At 41.8% G+C, this 19,944-nt stretch overlaps 1 protein-coding gene across 1 annotated transcript in view; it reads right to left on the bottom strand.

Annotated features, from left to right (window-relative positions):
- Positions 1–3,633: 3,633 nt before the first annotated feature.
- VAPB (VAMP associated protein B and C) overlaps positions 3,634–19,944 on the bottom strand; it is a 33,213-nt gene continuing 16,902 nt past the window's right edge. Inside the window, exons 3-6 of the mRNA XM_066198857.1 lie at positions 13,280–13,383; positions 10,975–11,055; positions 9,649–9,825; positions 3,634–7,507 (exon numbers count right to left, since the gene is read on the bottom strand). Of these exons, the coding sequence (XP_066054954.1) occupies positions 7,349–7,507; positions 9,649–9,825; positions 10,975–11,055; positions 13,280–13,383 (521 nt within the window). The 3' untranslated portion in view covers positions 3,634–7,348. The remainder of the gene's footprint in view (positions 7,508–9,648; positions 9,826–10,974; positions 11,056–13,279; positions 13,384–19,944) is intronic.

The following is a 19,944-nucleotide window of genomic DNA, read 5'->3' as shown; positions in this document are numbered from 1 at the left end:
CTTTCCAGGGTGTCCCACTGTCCTGACCCTCTGAGCACCCCCAGCAGCAGCTCAGGCACTGCCCCAGGCTCCTCCCTTGCAAACACTGATCAAGGTTTCTGGGCCTACTGAATTAAAAACTGTTAATTTTTAATCCTGAGCATAGCTAAGGAATGAAATCACCTTTCCAGTTGTTTTACATCATCCCCAGGTTTTATCTCCTACATATATTTATTAACAGTTCTGATCCTATTGCAAATTTCCTCTGAACTACAGCTCCTCATCCCCCTCTCCAAGCACTCCAACCCACATTTTTCTTCTCCTTTGGGCTGTGCTTTCCTTATTTTCTACATTTCCTAGCTCCCATTTTGAATGGATTGCTGTCTGCTTCCCATTTTCTTATTTGTTTTATGTTACTTTCCATCTAATTTTTCCCCTCATTTCATCACTGAAGTAGGACGGGCAGTTAGCCAAAATTGTCCCTCTTCTCGATTGCAAAATTATTGTTTTTTTGGCCATTTAATACCTTTCATTTAGAAAACTGTCAATTCTACTTCAGTTTTTCATCTCATTTCCTCCCTACTCCCAGATCTGATATGAAATTTGCTCAGCTATGCCCTCTTGAAGCACCAATTACATTTATTAGCAGCTCACATGGCTGTTTGCTGAGCTCCACTGCAATCAGGATCCCAACCTCAGTTCTGACATTCATTTATCTTTATCTGGCATAAACAAGACAAACCCAAATAATTTCATCTTTCATGTCTAACACTGCATCAGAAAAACAGGTCTAGGACACAGACCAGGAGTTTAATCCTGACTACAGGGTTGCTTTCTACTACAAAACAAATAAATATCTTTTTACTGTCCCTGTGAAGAAAACCCAAGCCAGTGTGTGCTGGAAGTTGATGGTAACAGGCACATGGGTCTTTGTAAACTCTTCCACATTCACTTCTCTTAGAATACTTTTAAAAAAGATCAATCTTTTTTGAACCACTCCAGAAAACCAAAAAATAAATTACTTTCCAAAGTCTCCGACAATTTTCTGGCTTCCTGCACTGAGACTGAGCCTTCAGTACCTTCTTTAATACCACGATCTCCTCAGACAAGCTGCCTTTCCAATTTTCTGCTCCTTTAGCAGGTGCAGAAGTTTAAAGCGTGAGCCAAGTCTGCCAGACAAACAGTCCTGGCTCCGACACACAGCTCAATTAACAGTAACTTATTTTTCCAATTAACCACCTTCATGCCTCCCTGTTTAAAATACCTTAGAACGCATTTATGCATTCCAGATTTCCCAGATAAAATGAAACAAATTCTGAAGCACTCTCGGATACATTAGCAGCATTGTGCCACTGCTTTGTTTGAGAAACATGGAATAAATGTAAAAGCCTGTCCCACACTATAAATAAATCAATCCGCTGCACTGGAACAGCAGGAGGAAGCTGGAGGCAGAGAGGAGATGGGTGACAAGACTTGTTGCTCCAAACACCACAAAGAGTGAAGAGGAAGGAAAAACAAAGAGGAAGCAGGAGGTGAGTGTCTGTGTGGGATGGGGAAAAGGCAGCCAGGAGCAGTCAGAGCTCCGTGCCAAGGGACAGCGAATGGGACAGGCAGGCAGGGAAGAGCAAGCCTGGAAGGGTGATGGGAAGAAAGAGACCCAGATGGAAAACAGGCAGCAGGGAAGAAAAGGCATTTAAAGATGCTCAGCTGAACAGGGGTTTCTTTGCCAAGGAGCAGTGGAGGAACAGGGATGACTTGGCCTGGACCACGAGGGAGGAATGGAGTGAGATTTGACAGCTCAGGCAGAACAGAGCAGGAGGGAGACTGGGCAGCAGAGGCTCCGGCCCCCACAGAAATGCTCCTTTGGGCTCAGCGCTGAGGCAGAGACTCCTGGCTCCAGTCACACTCGTGTGTGGCCTCCCGGTGAAATGTGGAAACAGAAATTGCTGCTTCAGCTCCGAGTTCCTCCCCACCACGCCACGAGCTCAGGTCGAGAATTGGGACACAAAGAATTCCCCCCTGACACACACAAGGGTTACACCCGACACCACAGTGCCACACTGCAAGTTCAACTTTTAAAAACCTATTTATACGTAACTGAAGAGAAATTAGGGTTCTCCAAGTCCAGGCACACAAAGCTGGGCAGTTTTGGGCGATTTCTGAGCAGTGTCAGCTCCCTTTTTGATCACTGAAATGATCAGACACTGCAATGTACTCCCCAAACTCACAGCGCACAAACCTGGTTCTGCCATTTCCTGAGTGCTTGACTTTGTACAGCCTCAATAAAGGTCTTTTAAAAGTAGCTCTCTGTGGGTAATTGTGTGTGGGACGTTTGCCAAACTAAACATGAGGGAGTTCAAGAGGCTTTTCTAATCTTGTGAGTTTATCCACTAAAGAAAAAGATTTGATTAAAAGAATGAAGTACAGCTAAACTGGGAACAATACTTTACTACAGGCTGTTCTTCACAGGCACTTCAGACTCTTGAAAAAACCCCCCCACAAAATTAGGAACTTATTAAATCAGAATGAAATGTACCAATGCAGAAACATAAACAGAAATGCCAGATGTATAATGTCAACTTGTAATACACAGCTTCAATTAATTCTTCTTAATTCATTTGTTTTCTTAACTTCTTTTGTTTTGCTCTCTGGGAAAGGCCATTTTCTAATGACAGATCACAGGAGGAAAGATCCAAAGTTCAAGTTGACTCCAGGGAAAAGCAGCCTCATTTCTGTGCTCACAGATCCCTTTTGTACTTTTCATTCTTACCGAGGCATCAGGACAAACTCAGGCCTGGACTGGGAGGCAAAGAGATCTACGTGGAAGTTTAGTAAAGGTTTCAAAGTTTCGCTCTTCAAGCACAAATGTGAAATTAGTCCTTGAAGGGGAACTGAAGCCACAGGAAATGGCAGAGTGAATGACAGGAACACGGTCACTCAGCAAGTGTGTACGTGGGTGCTCACTGGAGTATCACGTGCAAGATTCCCGGCTGGCTCTCATTTGTGTTATTTGAAAAATAATCTTCATTTCTCCAGTAAAAAAACCCCAACCCATTAATCAATCAACTTTTATAGCTAAGCAGATTTGAGCAGTGGAAACACAATTACTTTGTTCTGTGAAGCGGATCTGCTCAAAATCCCGAAAACATAAAACTGGATTTCACTCACCACCTGTCACTTCTCAACTTGCTCACCCGAGGCCTTGGGCCAGGGATGCTCCCCCATTCCCAAACCACGACACAGCGGCTCTCCAGGCCCTGTGCAGCACCAGTGCAGCACCAGTGCAGCACCAGTGCAGCTGTGACCCAACCACAACAAACAGGAGCTTTAATTTCAAACACAGGGATTTCTGGCGGTGCTTTTTTCCCCTCATTTACTTTTATATAGGAAACAGAACTCAGGATGTGGAATTTCAGGACATCACACAGGGCAAGAGAAATAAAGTTTCAAACTTAAGAGCAGTACAGTGAAGCCACTAGTGTGCCTGAAAATTAAGGACATTCCACACAAGAGACAGAAGCGCCATTTTCTGAAGAAAAGGGATGAATTTTCTTCCACTGGGCAATGCAACATCAAGTATGTCAAGACATCAAAGATCCACTCCTTGTGCACACCACGATGTCAGATTGCTGACAAGAATTGCAAGTTCACATGTGCAGCAGATACAAACCCTTCATAGTTTATTGATGAAAAGAAATTTCAGTGAATTGCAAAGTGAAGTTCCAACTTTATCCCACTAACAGCATTTCAGGAGGAAAAAGTAACACCACCAATCGAGCTTTACAATCCTGTATTTTTAGAAAATGACATTATGGTACATCAATCCCCCTCAACGTAACAACATGACATGATCTTGCTGTTCAGCCCCCAGGCTACTCCCCAGGAACCTGAGCTGGTCCTGGCTTGCACGTGCAGCTGTTCCAGCTGTGCATTCCCAGCTGACAACTGCCGATGCCCAGCAATAGTTATGATCATTCATGCACGGAGTATTTGCTTTAAGATGTGGAGAACTACATAAAAATAGAAGAAACCATTTTCCATTCGTTTCCCAGCACTAGGCTTCAAGACATTTCAGGTCTCTGGTTATCCCAAATTCGCCCGAAGAGTGCACCAAGCATCCTCTACTGGGTGTTACAAAAATCAACAATAAATGTGCAAGTGGTCATCTTAAAGTAACAGCAAGGACAATAATTAGATTAGTAATAACTTCATTTCTACTACCATGAATCAATCACAGGTTTCTAATATCTGATGTTGCGTGAGGACCCCAGACAATAATCTTATTTAGAAACTCTACATTTTGTGCACAACTTCCTAAGATGTACAATGTCCTTCAGAACAATTCACTTTCTGTGAATACTTCATGAGAACATTCGCTCTTGTGTTGCCACGAAAGGAACAACTTACAAAAAGAGCCAGGCGGCTTAAGAATATCCATCCAATCTATATTGGCACTCTATCTACAAACTGGCCTTTTAGAAACCGTAGAAGAAAAAAAAATCCCTTAAGATTTCTCTCTACTGCCTATGAAAGAAGGGTTTGGTCAAACAGGGAGTGAGAATTCCCCTGATCAGTCACTTCACTTTAAGCTCAGCAAGGCAAAGCATTACCCAGACAATTCAGGGCTACTGTGTTCAGGCTCTTGTCAAAAATGGTGAGGGACAACCTCAGGATTTTGTTCAATTCCCAAACAGGAGCAGTTAATTTAAGAGTCTTGTTAAGGACTGATGGTGTGCGTCAGCCCAGCTGCAGGCTACAGATGTTACCAACACTGCAATCCTCTCCTGGTCTCCTTGATCAGTGCTTGAAGGGAATCTGGAAAAGCATCAGAGGGTTTCCTGGGACCTCTTTATGATCCTGGAGTGCAAACACCAGGAACGATTTTGCTCATGAACGATCTACAGCTCCAGGCTGGCACAGATCACCAAGGAGTGACTGCTGTGCACTGGGGGAGGACAGAGCTGCTGCTGGCTTTGCCCTGGGCCAGCAAAGGCAGCTGTGGTAGCTTACACTGGGTGTAAAACCTGCCCGGAACATTACTCCAGATATCCTCACAGGAGACCAGCTTAAACCTTCAATCCTCCCCCTTTATCCTGCAAAGACAGGTTTTTTTTTTTTTTAACCAACCTCTTTTAGGCTGTTTTTAAGCAGAACAAAGGACTCTTAAAAAAACCTGTTTTTTTTTCAAAGTGAATCAGAAATCCTGATAAGAGAACAAGATATTTACAGCCACTTAAAAAAACCCTACTTCATATCTCAGTCTCCCTTCAGCAAAGGTTTTCTCAAATACAGTCTTCAAAGCCATGAAAATTAATTTTGCAGTATCGCTCCCAACCTTGTCTTTCTGAAAAGAATGCTTCATTAGAAAGTTTTCTTCAGCTTCTACTGCCTGGGCAGTATCTTCTCCTAGATCAATTCTGCCCAGTTTATCCCACAAACTCCCTGCTTTGTCCTTTCCAGCTCATCTCCCACCTGCCCTGCCCTTTGCAGCCAGGCTGCAGTGGCTCTGTCCCTTCCCTCTGAGCAGACAAGGCACCAGCACTTTAAAATGCTAAAAATACATTTCTCCTTTCTCTTGAATCTCCTAGAAATACTTCCAGACTCGTGTCTATAAGCTGAACACACCAGTTAAAGGGGGGGTTTTCCACCTATTTTCTTATTAAGCCTCACATAAAATTTCACTTACTTGCACCTGCAGAGAAGGAAGCCCTTGAGACACAAGTGGGACAAACACAAAGGTCCAGGAGTGCAGCAGACAGGCTGCAGCCCCAACAGCTTCCTCACAGAATCCCAGGAACAGGGAAGGAATGACAGAAGACATGTTTAGAAGACTCAGCTTCATCTTGTAATATGCTTCGAAAAAATTCTGTCCCTGAACGTTTTTGGGTTTACCATTTAAGGACAGATGTGAATTTACCTGCTCAAAAACTGTTTCATCTACTGAATTCATCACGTTAAAACGCACTGAGTTTGTTAATGCACCTTGTGGGAAAAGGAAGCTTAGAAACAAAAGCACCTTATCCTAAAGGTGCTGTCAAGTGTCTGAACTCCTGAACCCAACTAACCTGGGAAGTGGGATGTTACCTTGCGCCTCAGCATGGTTACTCTGAACAGCTTTTGTGTGGCAGGCTCACGATGGGGTGGTTTGGTTTGATTTTAAAAGTAGTCCAGGAAAAAAGAAATTCACCCTGAAATAAGTTTCCTTATGCCGTGAACAAAGCTGACATTGTTTCCTCCCCACCTCTAAAACTGTGAGAACAGGACAAAAGTAACAAAGGAAACATTAATTTGGGGGCTTTATTTAATTTTTCTTTTTTCCTTTTTTTTTTTTTTCTTTTAAGATGCTACATAGTCAAACAAGGTTGGTCTTTTTACGGCATAGGACTAATTTACTACTAATGTTTTTGTTTCTCCCCTAGATAGACTTATTTACATACAAAAACAGTTTCCTGCCCACTGTTTCCCCAATGCTCAAGATGATCAAAACTCCCAACAATTGTGTAGTGCCCAAAACCATCAGGAGGCAGAAGAATCTTGCACCACTACAGCAGCAAATTTTTAGTTCTCGTCACTGGCTTTGAACGGGTGCCTTTTCATACCACAAAGTGTTAAGTCAATTTTCGTGACAATAAGGAAACATGAGATGAAATACATTAAATAAGTCAAATATGCATTAAACATCTCTGAATCATAACATTTTAATTCAACTAAATGAACCAACAGCAATGTAGCTTGGTCCCTTGGTGAGAACAAGGCATCGACCTTTATTCTGAACGAGCCCCTCGGTGCTGCCCAGCTCCCTCAGTGTTGCCACAGACAAGTCTTTGCAGCTTCTCACTACTCGTTTAAGTGCCAAGAAATTGGTAACTTGCACAGAGTTGAAGACACTGACAGAAACTGTTAAATTCATGAGCAGAATGGTGGATTAACGTATTTTACAGAAGTTATCAACACCTCCTGCCTAACCCAGCTCCAAACATCCCTTGGGCCAGCTCCAGCAGTGGAGGAAGAGGTTTTTTTCTAGTTTTCCTTTTTTTTTTCTTTTTTTTTTTTAAAAAGAGGTAATCCAGCAACATGTACCAGGGTCTAAGAATGTTTAAAATGACATATACAATATTCCATTGTAGTGTTAAATCAGGATTTTCTCCCCCCTTCATCACTGAAGCATATTCTCTTTCATTCATTCCCTCACTGTACATTTTGAACTTTCTAGATTATGTTACATAGTATTTGTGCAGGGGTAATTTAAAGGCAAGACCTGTGAGATGTCATACATTAATTTTTTTTTTTTAAACATTGTTATGAATAAATTTAATCCAATGATATGGCAGAACCATCAAACCAATTTACAATTTCCAGCATGCTGCCTCTACAAGGCTATTTTTCCTATAATTACACCAAAGACAAAGAACAAAACCACCAAAGCAAGTAGTCTGGAGCTGAGCCCTTCGTCCTTGACAGCAGCTGCAGAAGGAGATATTGGGCTGTTTGTCTGGGGTACCTTCCTCATCCGCAGTCCATCTTCTTCCTAAAGGAAGAGATATCCATTATTTCTACAAAAAAAAAGCTTTAAATATTCACCCTTCTCATATTTATTTAGGTGGGTGTTATAGAATGGGTGAAAGCCAATGTACAGCTAAGTTAGAGCTTTGTTTCCTGAATAATCCTGAGAAGGAAGGGTGGTGAGGCAGGAGGGGAAAGCCACATGCTCTCGGAGGTTTGTCCTGCTAAGGGATGGGGGATCACTGAGGAACCCTGCAAGAACTCCTGTCCAAAGCCTAGAGACAGCTCCAGAACCTCAGAAAAATGATGGAGGAAAAGCCACGAAGGTCCTTTTCTTGCTCTGTAAGCAAGGGAGGTGCAGTTGGGGAAAATGTTTCTCAAATTAACTAAGATGAAGTTTTTCACAAGCCAAGGCAATTACTCTCCTCACTCCCCACGTCAGATGTCACAAGCAAATCTTCCCAGCCCTTGAAGGGAAATCTGTTTCCCCCATCATATTAATGCTGACATTTTGACATGAACCTAATGGCAAGAATTAGGGTATTTTCTTGATAGGGCTTTGGCAGCTCACCTGATTTAAAGATGAGACAACAGATAAAACAATGTAACAGCAGCAGATATTCTCATTTCAAGTGGGGATGATGCTCCCCTCAGCTCTCCCTGAGCTGTTGAGCAGCACAGCTGTGTGTTAGCACACTCCAGTCACACACACACACACTCAGAGCGCTTCAGGAGAGGGGCAAATGAGTCTTTTGTGACTTAATTTGTGTCCAGCTGAAGCAACAGTGTTAGATTTTTTAATGTGACACAGTGCTATAGTGTAAAAGTATAAAATACCAAAGGAAAAGTCTCCAGTCTATACTTAAAAAAATCCTCAAGAAACAGAATTGTAATGGAAGTTACTGCAGCCTTAAAAATTGTCAGATGAGTGAAGTTCAAAGGGCTCAGGGTTTGTCAGCGTTTCTCACTTTTGAATTTAAAGGGGCACCTACATGATATGAAGGTCAACCTTTTTTAAAAATTAATTAATTAATTAACTTACTCATTGAAAGCTACAGGCTACCCAATACTTCAACTGCTGCTCTAATTCTGAACGGGGACAACTGACTTTTGTAAACAACAAAATGTTGTTTACACACAACGTGCTTTGTACAGAAACAACAAATTTTCATTTTAAATATTTCAATTTCCTTCTGACAGTGACCCCGGCCTGCCACTGACAGCACCTGGTAGCAGGCAGTGATTTAGCATTGGTTTCTGATGTTTTACAGATGTTCTTAACACTCCACAAAGGGAACAAAGAGCTCACCCATCGAGGACGTTACTGTAAGACATCAGCTCAATTCTAGATAGCTCCTGTAGAGTGTTTATTCAAGACTGATTTGCAAAAAAAATTAAATAAAATAGTTTTGAACTTAAGAGTACTCGCTGGCAAAACAAGAACACAAGGAGAAGTTAGGGTCATGTCTGTTACGTTCACATGTATTATTTCTGTGCAAAACAAAACTGTTTTCAAGAATTCCTTCATGCATCAGGCAGCCAAGCAGCATCAGAGCTGAGAGAACAGAGCTCCTTTCACTGGGCTGCAAGAGTCACAACATCCACACTTTCCTTGGTGCTGATATCTATGGAAGCAGACACTCACAGCAAATCAAACTGCTGTAAGAAGAATTTTTCAGCAGTGATAAAGGCTTCTCAATGACTGGATTTCCCAGCCGTGTGCTGGATACGACAGGAAGCACATTTCCCATTCATCTGTCTCAATTTGGCCATTTCAGCAGCACATTACAGGTGCAATTACTGAAACACTCAGTATTTGCACAACACTGCCCTCAAGCTCCCATGGTTTGGGAGAACCGGGCCAACTCCAACACTGAATGCTTAATTCAGACTGAGAAATTAGGTGGGAAAAAAAAAAAAAGAGGGAGAATTCACTCCTCTGGGTTGCTACCCAATCCCCTCCTGTGACTGCAGGACTTGTGCCTCCTTTCAAAGGAACCATTGATTTCAGCACCTTCGCAGAGTTTACAGAGAAACCTGAATTATCTTTTACTTTACAGACAGTATTAAAATATTGTGCTAAGGTCAGGTAACCAAACCTTTACGATGGAAGCTTCTTTTTCAGGAAAGGGGTAAATCTGGAAAGAAAACAACAGCAATCTTTACCTTAAACTGTTTATTCTCCTCCCGTAACCTCTGAACTTCTACTTGAAGCCTCTTATAGTCTTCCATTACTTTCTTAACTTCAGTGTCATCCAAAGAAGAACTTATTGATTTAGACATTACAGAGGAATCTGTCTTTGTTGCAGATGTGGATACAATTTTATTTATTTCTATGTCATGCTGTTAAAAAAGGACAAAGTGATTTTTGGTTAGTTATTAACACCACACCACACACCTGATAAACAGGAGGAGAATCAGGTAAAATGGGCTGTGCACACCTGACACGTGCCTGTATCAAAAGAAATGAACAACGTTTTGCTTTCTGCAACCTTCCTGCTCTCCCAGAAAACACCAGATCAGCAGCAATAAGAGAGAATGACCTCGACTTTTCAGACCCTGCCTATACAGAAATGTCCCTAAACCGGGTCCCACAACCACGGGTCTCCTCACCCTCCCCTCCCCAGGCACAGCATGAGCAGGAGCCAGCACAGGGCTGCAGCTCCTCCCCCTTCACTGCCCACACCTGGCCGTCCCCTCTCCCTATTTCTGAGTTTCTGTGGGCACGGAGAGTTCGCAATCCAAGTTAGGAAACAAGGTTCAGACCTCCCAACCCTGTTCCCTCTCCTGCCCTTGGATCTTCTCCATGCTCTGCACTTCAGAAAGGGTCTCTCACGGAAACAAACCTCTCCCCAGCCAAACAATTACACAATCCTAATTACAGACTGTTCAGTGCAAGGTAGAACAGCTGAGCCTTTAGCACCTGCACACCAGGGAGCATTCTTTGTACTGGACAAAACATATTTGCATTACAAATTAATATGTCCATTACCCTAACAAGAAAGAATCCTACAATATTATAGCTGATAATTTTAATAGAATTCCTAACTGCATTTGTGTCTTCCTCACCAGTTCTCCATCAATTTGCCCGACAAAATCAGAGTTGTACTAAGGAAGTGTTGGAAAGGCAGATTGATATTGCTAATGATCATAACTGCTTCAGTATAAACTCTGAGCTTCAGAATCAGCATCTTTTATTTTTTTTAAGTATTCTTTATCCTGCGACCTTTCACTAAATGAAAACACATCAACTCAGAAACTGCTTTGTGCTACTGTTGCACGTATCAAGTTCAAACTGGCTGCTAGTTCCACCAAGGATTACCAAGACCTTAAATAGTTTACATTGTGTTTTTAAAGGGTGATGCCATCCAGGCAGTGAAACAGAGGCTTCTGTCTTGTGCTTACATAGCAATGTCTGTACAAACATGCCATTTCACAGGATTTACTGTGGTATTAAGTTAAACCACTCAATATGCATCTGAAAATACTCACAGGCTTATCATTTTCTGCTGGTAGCTCAAACACACACCTAAGTTTCGAATCCATGAGTTCTTCCGGTTTTGCTTCTTTCCACTGGAATAAGTTAATATTAATTTCATATTAAACACATTAGTACCATCAGGCAGACTGGAAATGCAGTGCATTATGTAAACAAATCACATCATTTCACTCAGAAAGAACCCACAGGTGTTTATCACACCACCATTAACCACATACAGGATGAAAAATGAGATCGAAAACATGACTGAGTGGTATCATAAAGGCAGATACTATGAAGCAAATCATTCTAAATAGTCTGAAACTTCCACAGGTAATTTAGGAGAGAACTGGGAGCTGTGTCAGAGTAATTAGCAGAGACAGGGGAAGTTATGAGCCTGCTTAAAAAAAAGAAGAAACAAAAAGTAAAAGGAGGGGTGAATTCAAGGGAAGGGAAAGATAACAAGCCCCCAAATAAATCACAGAGTGATTTCTCAACTCTCTGCCCAGTGGAGTTCCTACTCAAATTTTCAAACTTCACATGAGCTCTTCCTCCTGACTGGAATGAACTACAGGACTGTTCTTCCCCTTCCTTGTTTTGCACATCCTTATTTTTCAGCATCAACATCTGAACAGCACCAGATGTGCTACATACAGAGGGACAACTTCCCCTCACACCTCCTCTCCCCTTCAGCTGGGGACTCTGCCATAAACAAGATTCCTTGCAACCTCTTTAATAGGGATCAGCAGCAATAAATCTTTGCTCTGTATCAGCTGTAACCCTGGGGTGAAAATATTTCTTCTCAGTGATAATAAACAGCAAAGAAGTGTCCACACTCATATCCTGGAGTTCTCACGTGCTGCTCTTCACTCTGACCATCCTCCTGGTAGCTTGGTATTCCTCAGCATATCTCAAGTAGGTGACAAATTATGGCTAAGCCCGTGCAACCTGGAGTAGTATTTAACTCATCCTAAATAGCTGAATCGTAGTTCAGCTCTTCTGGGGCTGAAGTCAGTTCTATTTCGAGCTCCTTGGCTGCCTGGGAAGTGTTGAAAGCTTTATAGTACTCCCATAACTGGTCTCACCTGTTCATCCAGCCTAGGAAGAGATCTGGAGAGTGGTAACAAAACTGAGAACTGATCAAAGTGTTACAGGAAAAGGAATGGTATTGGGCTGGAGAGCTCTGGAAAACTGAAAGGCCCATCTAGGTACTAAAAAACATTCTTTGCCAGCAGAATAACATTTGTCATGGTATAAAGTAACTCATAAAAATTAAAGAGCTCGAAAGAAAGGCAGACTGGCTTATCTTCCTAGTGATGCAGACATTTTATTATTATTGCTGTTTCTCCCACTGGATCTTATTTTGAGCCCATTAAACAAATATAGTTCCATAAATCAGTTTGACAAGGGAAATTATTAACCTGCAGAGTGCCCCAGCTTTAAGAAGCTATTCAGAAGAAGACACACATTGTAAAGACTACTGTGGAGTATTTTTGGGTTGGCTTTTTTGTTTTTAAGTAGCACACACGAGCCACACACTTTTAGAGCAATGGTCTTTTTCCTTTTTACACTGTGTCCTCAATAGCAACTGAGTGTTCTCTCAAGCTAACAAAAACCAGGCTACAGAGAGCTTTTCCCTGTGCTCTCTTCTGGGGGCAAATCTTGCTGTTAAAGGAAAGCCAGCAGTTGACATAATGGTTTACTCCTTTGCAGGTTGCCTTACTGTGGCTGACATCCTGTTTTTATGTCTTTTGTCCTTCTCTGCTCTGGCACCTACATATTTCTACTGCTCTCAGTTGTAATTACAGGACAGAATCTATGAGGGCCTTTCATTTACAAAGCCACAGCAGACACAGGTAGGCATAAAGAAAAATACAATACTTGTAAATAATCCTCTTGCATCTTGCAAAAGGAGCTGCTCAAGAGAAGGCTCAAGACTGAGAGTAGATGCATAAAATATAAAAGATGCCACAGATTTAGAATATAGTCTGTATATCCTTAGAATATATGGCTCAAGTTGGCCTTTCTAAAAAAGGATATATTGCAAAAAAAACCCTACAACTACTTGTTTCATGGCTTGGCATCTCATTACTGACAGCAGCTTCCTAAAGAAGCAACCACAGACAACAACTTTCAGTGCGAGATTCCTGGGACTCAAAATAACAGAAAACTCCTCACCATGACGAGATGGAAATCTGGAAAAGCTTTCAAGGACCATTCCAGATTGGTTTGACAATCACCCTTAAAACAGAGCAGTCAAAGGACTTACAAAATTCTACCATCAGAAAGGAATCCATTTTAATTAATTTCAATACTTACTACTGCTTCCATATCTGAAGTATCATTTGGAGCAAACATAGACTGAACCATAAACTTGTGTTTACTTTTCTCATTAGGGTCATAGTCAAAAGGCTGTAGCATCACTGGAAGAAAAAAAAAGAAACCCAGAACACATTGCATTAACATTGCTCTGGTGCAGAGTCATGCACTGATGACACAGTCACCAGATTTCAGAAAAACAAACATTAAAATGGTTTCAAATTGTCTGTTGGTATGACCAAAGCAGCAGCTGAGATCAGGAACCTCGCTTGAAACCAGAATTTTGAAAGGAGGCAAGAGAAACAGATTTTCTCAGTCTGTCTAGACTTTGGTCTGAGAATTCTGGAAATGCTGATCACTCTACAATATTCTCCACACAGCCATGGCAAGATAACAATAGTAATTTATAGGGAATAGGAAAAATTTACATATCTTCTGGGACAGAGGGAAAAATTTTCCAAGACAGCAGCTTTTTGTCTTGCTCCATCCTTGGGGCAGAAGTAAGAAGCATTTTGATGAGCTGTACACACAATATTGCTGATGGTGCCCGAGAAAAGCTAGAGAGGCAAAGTCAAACGTTGTAAACCTTGAGGTTAAACCCTGGGATGGAAATTTCCTCTACAAAGTTTAAGAGTCTCATGGTATTTGATTTATCAAGTACAAGTATTTTGCTTCCACAAATAAGTGAAAGTTTGTTACCAATTTATAGCTGGATGTTTACAGTTAAACGTGATGCAAACTTTGCCCATGAAAGGTATGCAAGGAATGTATTTCTCTCCATTCAAAAAATCAGAAGCATTCCAAAATTTACTTGTGCAGAAAATGACTGTTTAGGGGGCAGAGAAAAAGAACAGCAGGTTTAGGGGGTGTGTGTTTTAATTTAATTTTTTAAGCAACATGGGGAATTTCCATGCCTCTGCTTTTGGGTTAAAGCAACCTGAAGAGGGACAGTTGGGGATTCCATTTACATGAAATATTCTTTAATCACTTGGAACCCTCACATTTTCAAGTGACACCTGGATATTCAGTTACAGGGACATTATCAAACACGAGCTTGGCTTCACCATGGGACAGAACACGCGGAAATAAGCAACGCAGGTCACACGAACATGTTATCAGACCCTGCAAAAAGCCAACACCCCCTCAAACTGAAAATGAAGCTTGCAAAATACTGCCATTACTGCTAACAGAAAAAAAAATGGTGTAAGGTTTTAAAAATTCACGTTTTACGACCTGTCTTCCTGTCAATTCCATCACAAAGAAGAGAAGCAATTCAAGAATTAGGACCATTTTCAAGTACTGGTGCTATCAACATTATGTGCCCAAATTTGTATGCACTAATTGCAGGGGTTTGTCAAATACAAGCAATATCCAAAGATCCCATTTGTTGCAAATGAAGGCAAGTCAAACCAATTTGCCTCCCTTAATGAGCAGGGCAGGTTATGGCTGTGCCCTCTTTACTGTGCACACAATCTGGCAATCGACAACCAGATGTCTTTTAAGGCCCAAAGGGAAGGCAGGCAATAAATTCTCTCAGATGAGGGGCGCTTTAAGAATTATTATACATTTTTAACTTACCTTGCAGTACTTGGATATTATTTCAAAACGAATGTTTGCAAAGTTAACTGGCTATCTTTAAAACTATTTTCCAAACAGGAGTGACTGCACTGTGAAAAGCACAACTATCTGAACACTGCCTGACACATCACTGAACAGCAGCAGCATCGTTTTTTCCTCCTCTGGAGTAGACACTTAAATAATTTCAATGATCCAACTGGATAGTCAGAATTTATTCAGCATTTATGGAACTTCTACAGATTGTGGTTTTTTCAGCTCGCTTTGCTGAGTGCAACTATCAGCTCATTTGAAAATCCTCATTTCCCAAGGGACAGTGCTGAATCCATCCTGGAATGCCAAATGATCACTGCTCTGAGCTCCATTCACTGAACCACAAGAGCCAGAGAGGGCTTGACAGCACAGACGTTGTTAGCACTTGTATTTTTAGATCAATACATGAAAGCCACATTGACACAAATTATTCAGCAAATGTCTTGTAAGCCAGATGGGAAGCTCAAAAATATGTACTTTTTTCAAGAGGAAACCAAACCTTTTAATATTTATCCACATACTAGTGGGGTTTCTGTGGAAGATTAGTTCCCTAAAGCTGCCCTAATTGCTGGAGAAATTGCTACTGGGAGTGTGACTCCTTTGTTCTGAATGGAAATCACAAACCATATGCAAAAATTATGTGAGAAGCATGTTCCTACAAAATGCCTTATCACATCAGTTGTCCCATCTGGTCAGAAGTTTCAGCTTTCATCAGTAATCAGAGTTTTAAGAAACAAAATTATTAATATGATCTTCAAGCTTACAGTCAGCAGCAACCATCAGGCAGAGATGTATCTCAACCACTTCCCAAGCTGCTCACCCCACAGCTCAAGCAACCAGCACTGTTTTATGGCAAGCAAAAACTGCAGAGTCACTGAGAGATCGATGGACATCGCTTTTCTCACACATTCCTGCAAAACCCCCAGCACTTTACGCTCAGTAGAGAGCTGAGGAGAGGCACTGACCACCCAACATGCTCCTTCTTTTCCAGGGAACAGTTTACTGGCAGAGTTAGTTACAATGACAGAAGCATTAAACTCCTCTGGTTTTTCCTAGAATAAACCAGCTTTCTCAAGGAACTGAGGAAATCTGAAGCAGGGAACACCTTTAACACCTGCTAGGATCTAGCTGTCCTTTCCAAGAGCTGAAGGAACAGAAAAGTCTCCCAGGTCAGATAGTCAGCAACCTTCCTCTAGTTTCCATCTAAATTTATTAACGGCCTGTTTACTTGGTCCTGGATCAACACTGCCCTTATGCTGAAATACCAGACAGGGGGAAGAGTCATTTACTTTTGGTGCCCTCCAAGACATAAATCACAGCAACTCTTGGCCTCCTGGTAAACTTAAGCCAGACTTGGTGGGTTCTCTCTAGGCCTGGCTCCCCATTCATCCTCTGCACCTGTTTTGGTTTGAGCTCCTCTAATTACACAGGCAGGAAACTTTACTAGTGCCTTGACCCACAGCATTCATGCCCTCTGACCTCTTCCCTTACCCAGATGTAGGATGCTACACCTGCCTTACTCACAGCTACAGTATGTCAGCATCTTGCTCACCCCAATCAGGCCCCCTCATTTAACAAGCCTGCAATTGTAGCCAGAGTATTTTATCCTCCAATTATGTAATTTTGCAGTTTTTCTAACGAAACACATCCCATTTCTCCTACTGTAGCATTCAAGGACACCTAATTCTGCTGCGTATCTCTAATCTCCCAATTTTACAAAATCATCAGAGTTTTTATTGTACTCTTTGTTCCAGAATTGCTTGTAAAAGCATTGGACAAGATTAGGACCAAGAATCGCTCTCAAGAAACACGACTAGTAGTTCCCTGCTATCACATTTCCATCCACGTCACTGCTCATTCTTAAGCAGCTCATTCAACAGACAGTCAATCCATTTTTTCTTTTCTGGCTTTATCAGTCATACTCCCAAATGGCACTGCATGGAATTCCTCATGGTCTGGATGGATCAAATCTACCAAACCTTTGTCACATAAAATACCCCAACCAGAAACAGGGGCAAGCCTCAAGATCCTTTTGGAATTCCATCAGCTCTGGCAGAGGCGAGCAAAGGACACTCATGTCTACAGAAACAGAGCAGAATCCATTGCACCATCCCACCTTTGTTTCATGTTTACATAAATAAACATCAAATTCCTGCAAATATTTAAATAATACTAGTGAGTGTTGAATTTGTGAAGATCAAGATAGAATTTTAAAGCAGGCAGGCAAGAACAACCCAAAACTTGGGAGTTTCTGCAGAGTCCTGGGAGGCCTGTGGGAACAGGAGTGACACTGCCAAGGGAAGTTTGGGAGTGCAGCAGTGGATGGGACACAACCAGCGCCTGAGGGAACGGGGCAGACCCGCTGTGACTGCAGAGCACAGGGCTGCAGCTCCATTCCTGCCTTTTCAAAGTCAGGCAAGCTCAGAAAGGAATAAAAATCCCCCCCTGGATATTCGACAGCAACCCAAGGCAAACGTCAGCTCCTCCTCGCTTTCAGGAAGCATGTTCCGACTGCTCTCTTCAGTGGGCCACTGTGCACAGATGGCACCATCTGCAATTCCTCTCTCCTCCTTATACATCTACTGCAGACTCACCAGCATCTGCTGGTATTCCTTCACTTTCCCTTTGTAAACCATCCACGGCATTTATTTAGGGTTTCAAAGCCACAAAAGCAGCTCTCTCTGCTGAAATCAGACGTGCTCAGCAGCAGCGGCGTGTGTGCAAATACTCCTTTTCCCAAGTATTGCAGCCCCAATGCAATGGAATCAGATGACAGTGCACACACACGCTTCCCGACAGTTACATAAACTCAGCTGTTAAAATTACATGCCATTATATAACAGGTGAAAACACGGGCTCCAAACCTGACATCCCAGCAGGCAGCACATGCTGACAGGGCCTCAATTGCTGGTATTTAGCAAAAGCTGTGATATGGCATAAGAAGGCAGCATTTGAGACTCCACTAAGATTAAAGTGAGCTTTATTTTCCTGGCGTTTTGCACGTTCTTAAATGAGCCATCGTATTAGTGTGAAATAAAGTGGAACTGCTGCCTCTTGGAGCAAAATATCTTCTCTTATACTTACAGCAAAATAGTACAGGCACCGTTTCACAGGAGTGTAACAAAGGCATCTGGTTACTACAGAGCAAGAAGGAAGAGGCTGTCCCAAATTCAGCTTCAGGCAATAATATTCTCTGAGACTAACAAATGCACGGGCGCTGATTTTTTGGAGACAAGGTGCAGCACCCATGCAGTGCTAGCAGTGGCTGTCATAAAGCCTCAGCAATTGTGAAGGGGCTGGATTGCAAATAGTAAACACAACCCAACGAGCTTAAGTGTCCAGAAGTTACTGTATTAACTGTATTTTAATAATTTCTCCTCAGTATTTTCACTAGGTTTGGAGGAATTCAAGTCCTGTTTTTATGCCCTGTGCAAGACTTGAATTAAATGACTGAAAAGGTAGCTGAATTAGAGGCAAAGAAACAAATTCTATTTACTTTTTACTTCATTAGCTCCAAAATCAGTCTGGTTCTCAAGCAATATTACTTCAAACCAAAGGTTAAACACATCCCTCCTTTCAGGGAATGTGAAAACACTTCTGTTTTGCAAGTTAATGGCAGTCCCCTCTTTGATCCCCCCCATCCAAAGGATCCCATCTGCTGATCAAAACCCAAGACACTGCCATCCTCAAGTCCAGAATTAGGTCCCATCCATGGTTTGCAGGAACTTAATATATTACCTAAGGAACAATGCAAGAGTGCTATTTGCATTTTCAAATATAACGTTAATGTAAGGACCAGCAATTTAAGATTGGCTGTGGTATATTTAATCACAAGCTCACGTGTGTGTTCTAATATTTCCATGCTGATAATAACAGTAGTAATTAAATAACATTTTCCACACTAACCAAATCATAAATCACTACCAATAAGGTTATCAGAAAAGGGAAATTCTGAAAGCTGTGCAAGCAACAGCAAAGCACAGCAGTCTCATAAGGGGATACCTCAGCCCTGGAGTAGATCCACACTCTACCTGGGGTGCCACTGGGAAGGGCCAGGCTGGAAAAGCAAGCTGCTGGCAGCAGAACAAGAGCTGCTCCCTCCAACACTTGCCTGCGCTGTATTTGCTCAAGGTGGAGCTAAGGGGCACTTGTGAGCAGAGCTTTAAGAAGACACTCAACACTGAGATCAAGACAACGTTTCAAAAAGCCTGGTAAGAGCCTGCAAAGGAAGCAGGCTTTTAATTTTCAAAGTTCATCTGCAAGATGAAAAGCATCCACATCTTTATGGCAAGAAGATAATTTGTAGCTAGAAACCATGCTAATTTTCATTATCATTTCATTGATTTCAATGCATTTGATATGCTTGCCTGCAGCTAGTATAGATGACAGACAGCTTTACTTGGGAATTGTCCCGACTTTTAAAAATCTCCATCTCTCTCCAGAGAGCTTTTTCATTTACATATTAGTCATTTCAGAGCTCACTGGATACGTGCTGGCCCTCTCCTAAAGCAGAAGTGCTTTGCTTGCCCCACCTGGAGCTCCCACACCTCCCTGGTTTCCTCCTCACTGCGACATTCCCCTGGGATTAACTGCAAGGGAGGCACAATCCTGCAGCCCTTTGCACACTCAGTTTGACACCACAGAAATCCCAAAGACAACAGATCAATCAGTGTGCAAATATGGGCATGTATAAGAAGACTTACAGGATTAGAGTTGCTTAATTTTACAGTGCAAAGTGGTTTTGGGATCAATTTTTATTTTGTTGAAGCAAGCTCTCTCCAAGGGTGAGGTGTTTAAATATTTTACATTTTATTAAGTAAGAAACTGAACTCTTGATTTTTACATGTTGATTTTTTTTTTAAGTGAAAAGCAGTGGTTTTAGCTTCCCAAATTTTTTATCCAGGGCTAAAAAAGGTTGGTAGGAGCAAACTGTATACTCTATCAATAATATTTCTTATCATGCCAATATTAATTTTTTTAGGAATAGCAAAGCATATCTGCATGTTTAGAGAAATAATTTTCTGAACAGAAGTCTGACTTCATTCATTCAATCTGCC

The sequence above is a fragment of the Chamaea fasciata genome, unplaced genomic scaffold (assembly GCF_029207755.1).
Source record: "Chamaea fasciata isolate MVZ Bird 193981 ecotype frontalis unplaced genomic scaffold, bChaFas1.0.hap1 SCAF_17, whole genome shotgun sequence".
Lineage (NCBI taxonomy): Eukaryota > Metazoa > Chordata > Aves > Passeriformes > Sylviidae > Chamaea > Chamaea fasciata.
Note: the sequence above shows the minus strand (reverse complement) of the source record. Positions and strands in the feature narration are given on the sequence as shown.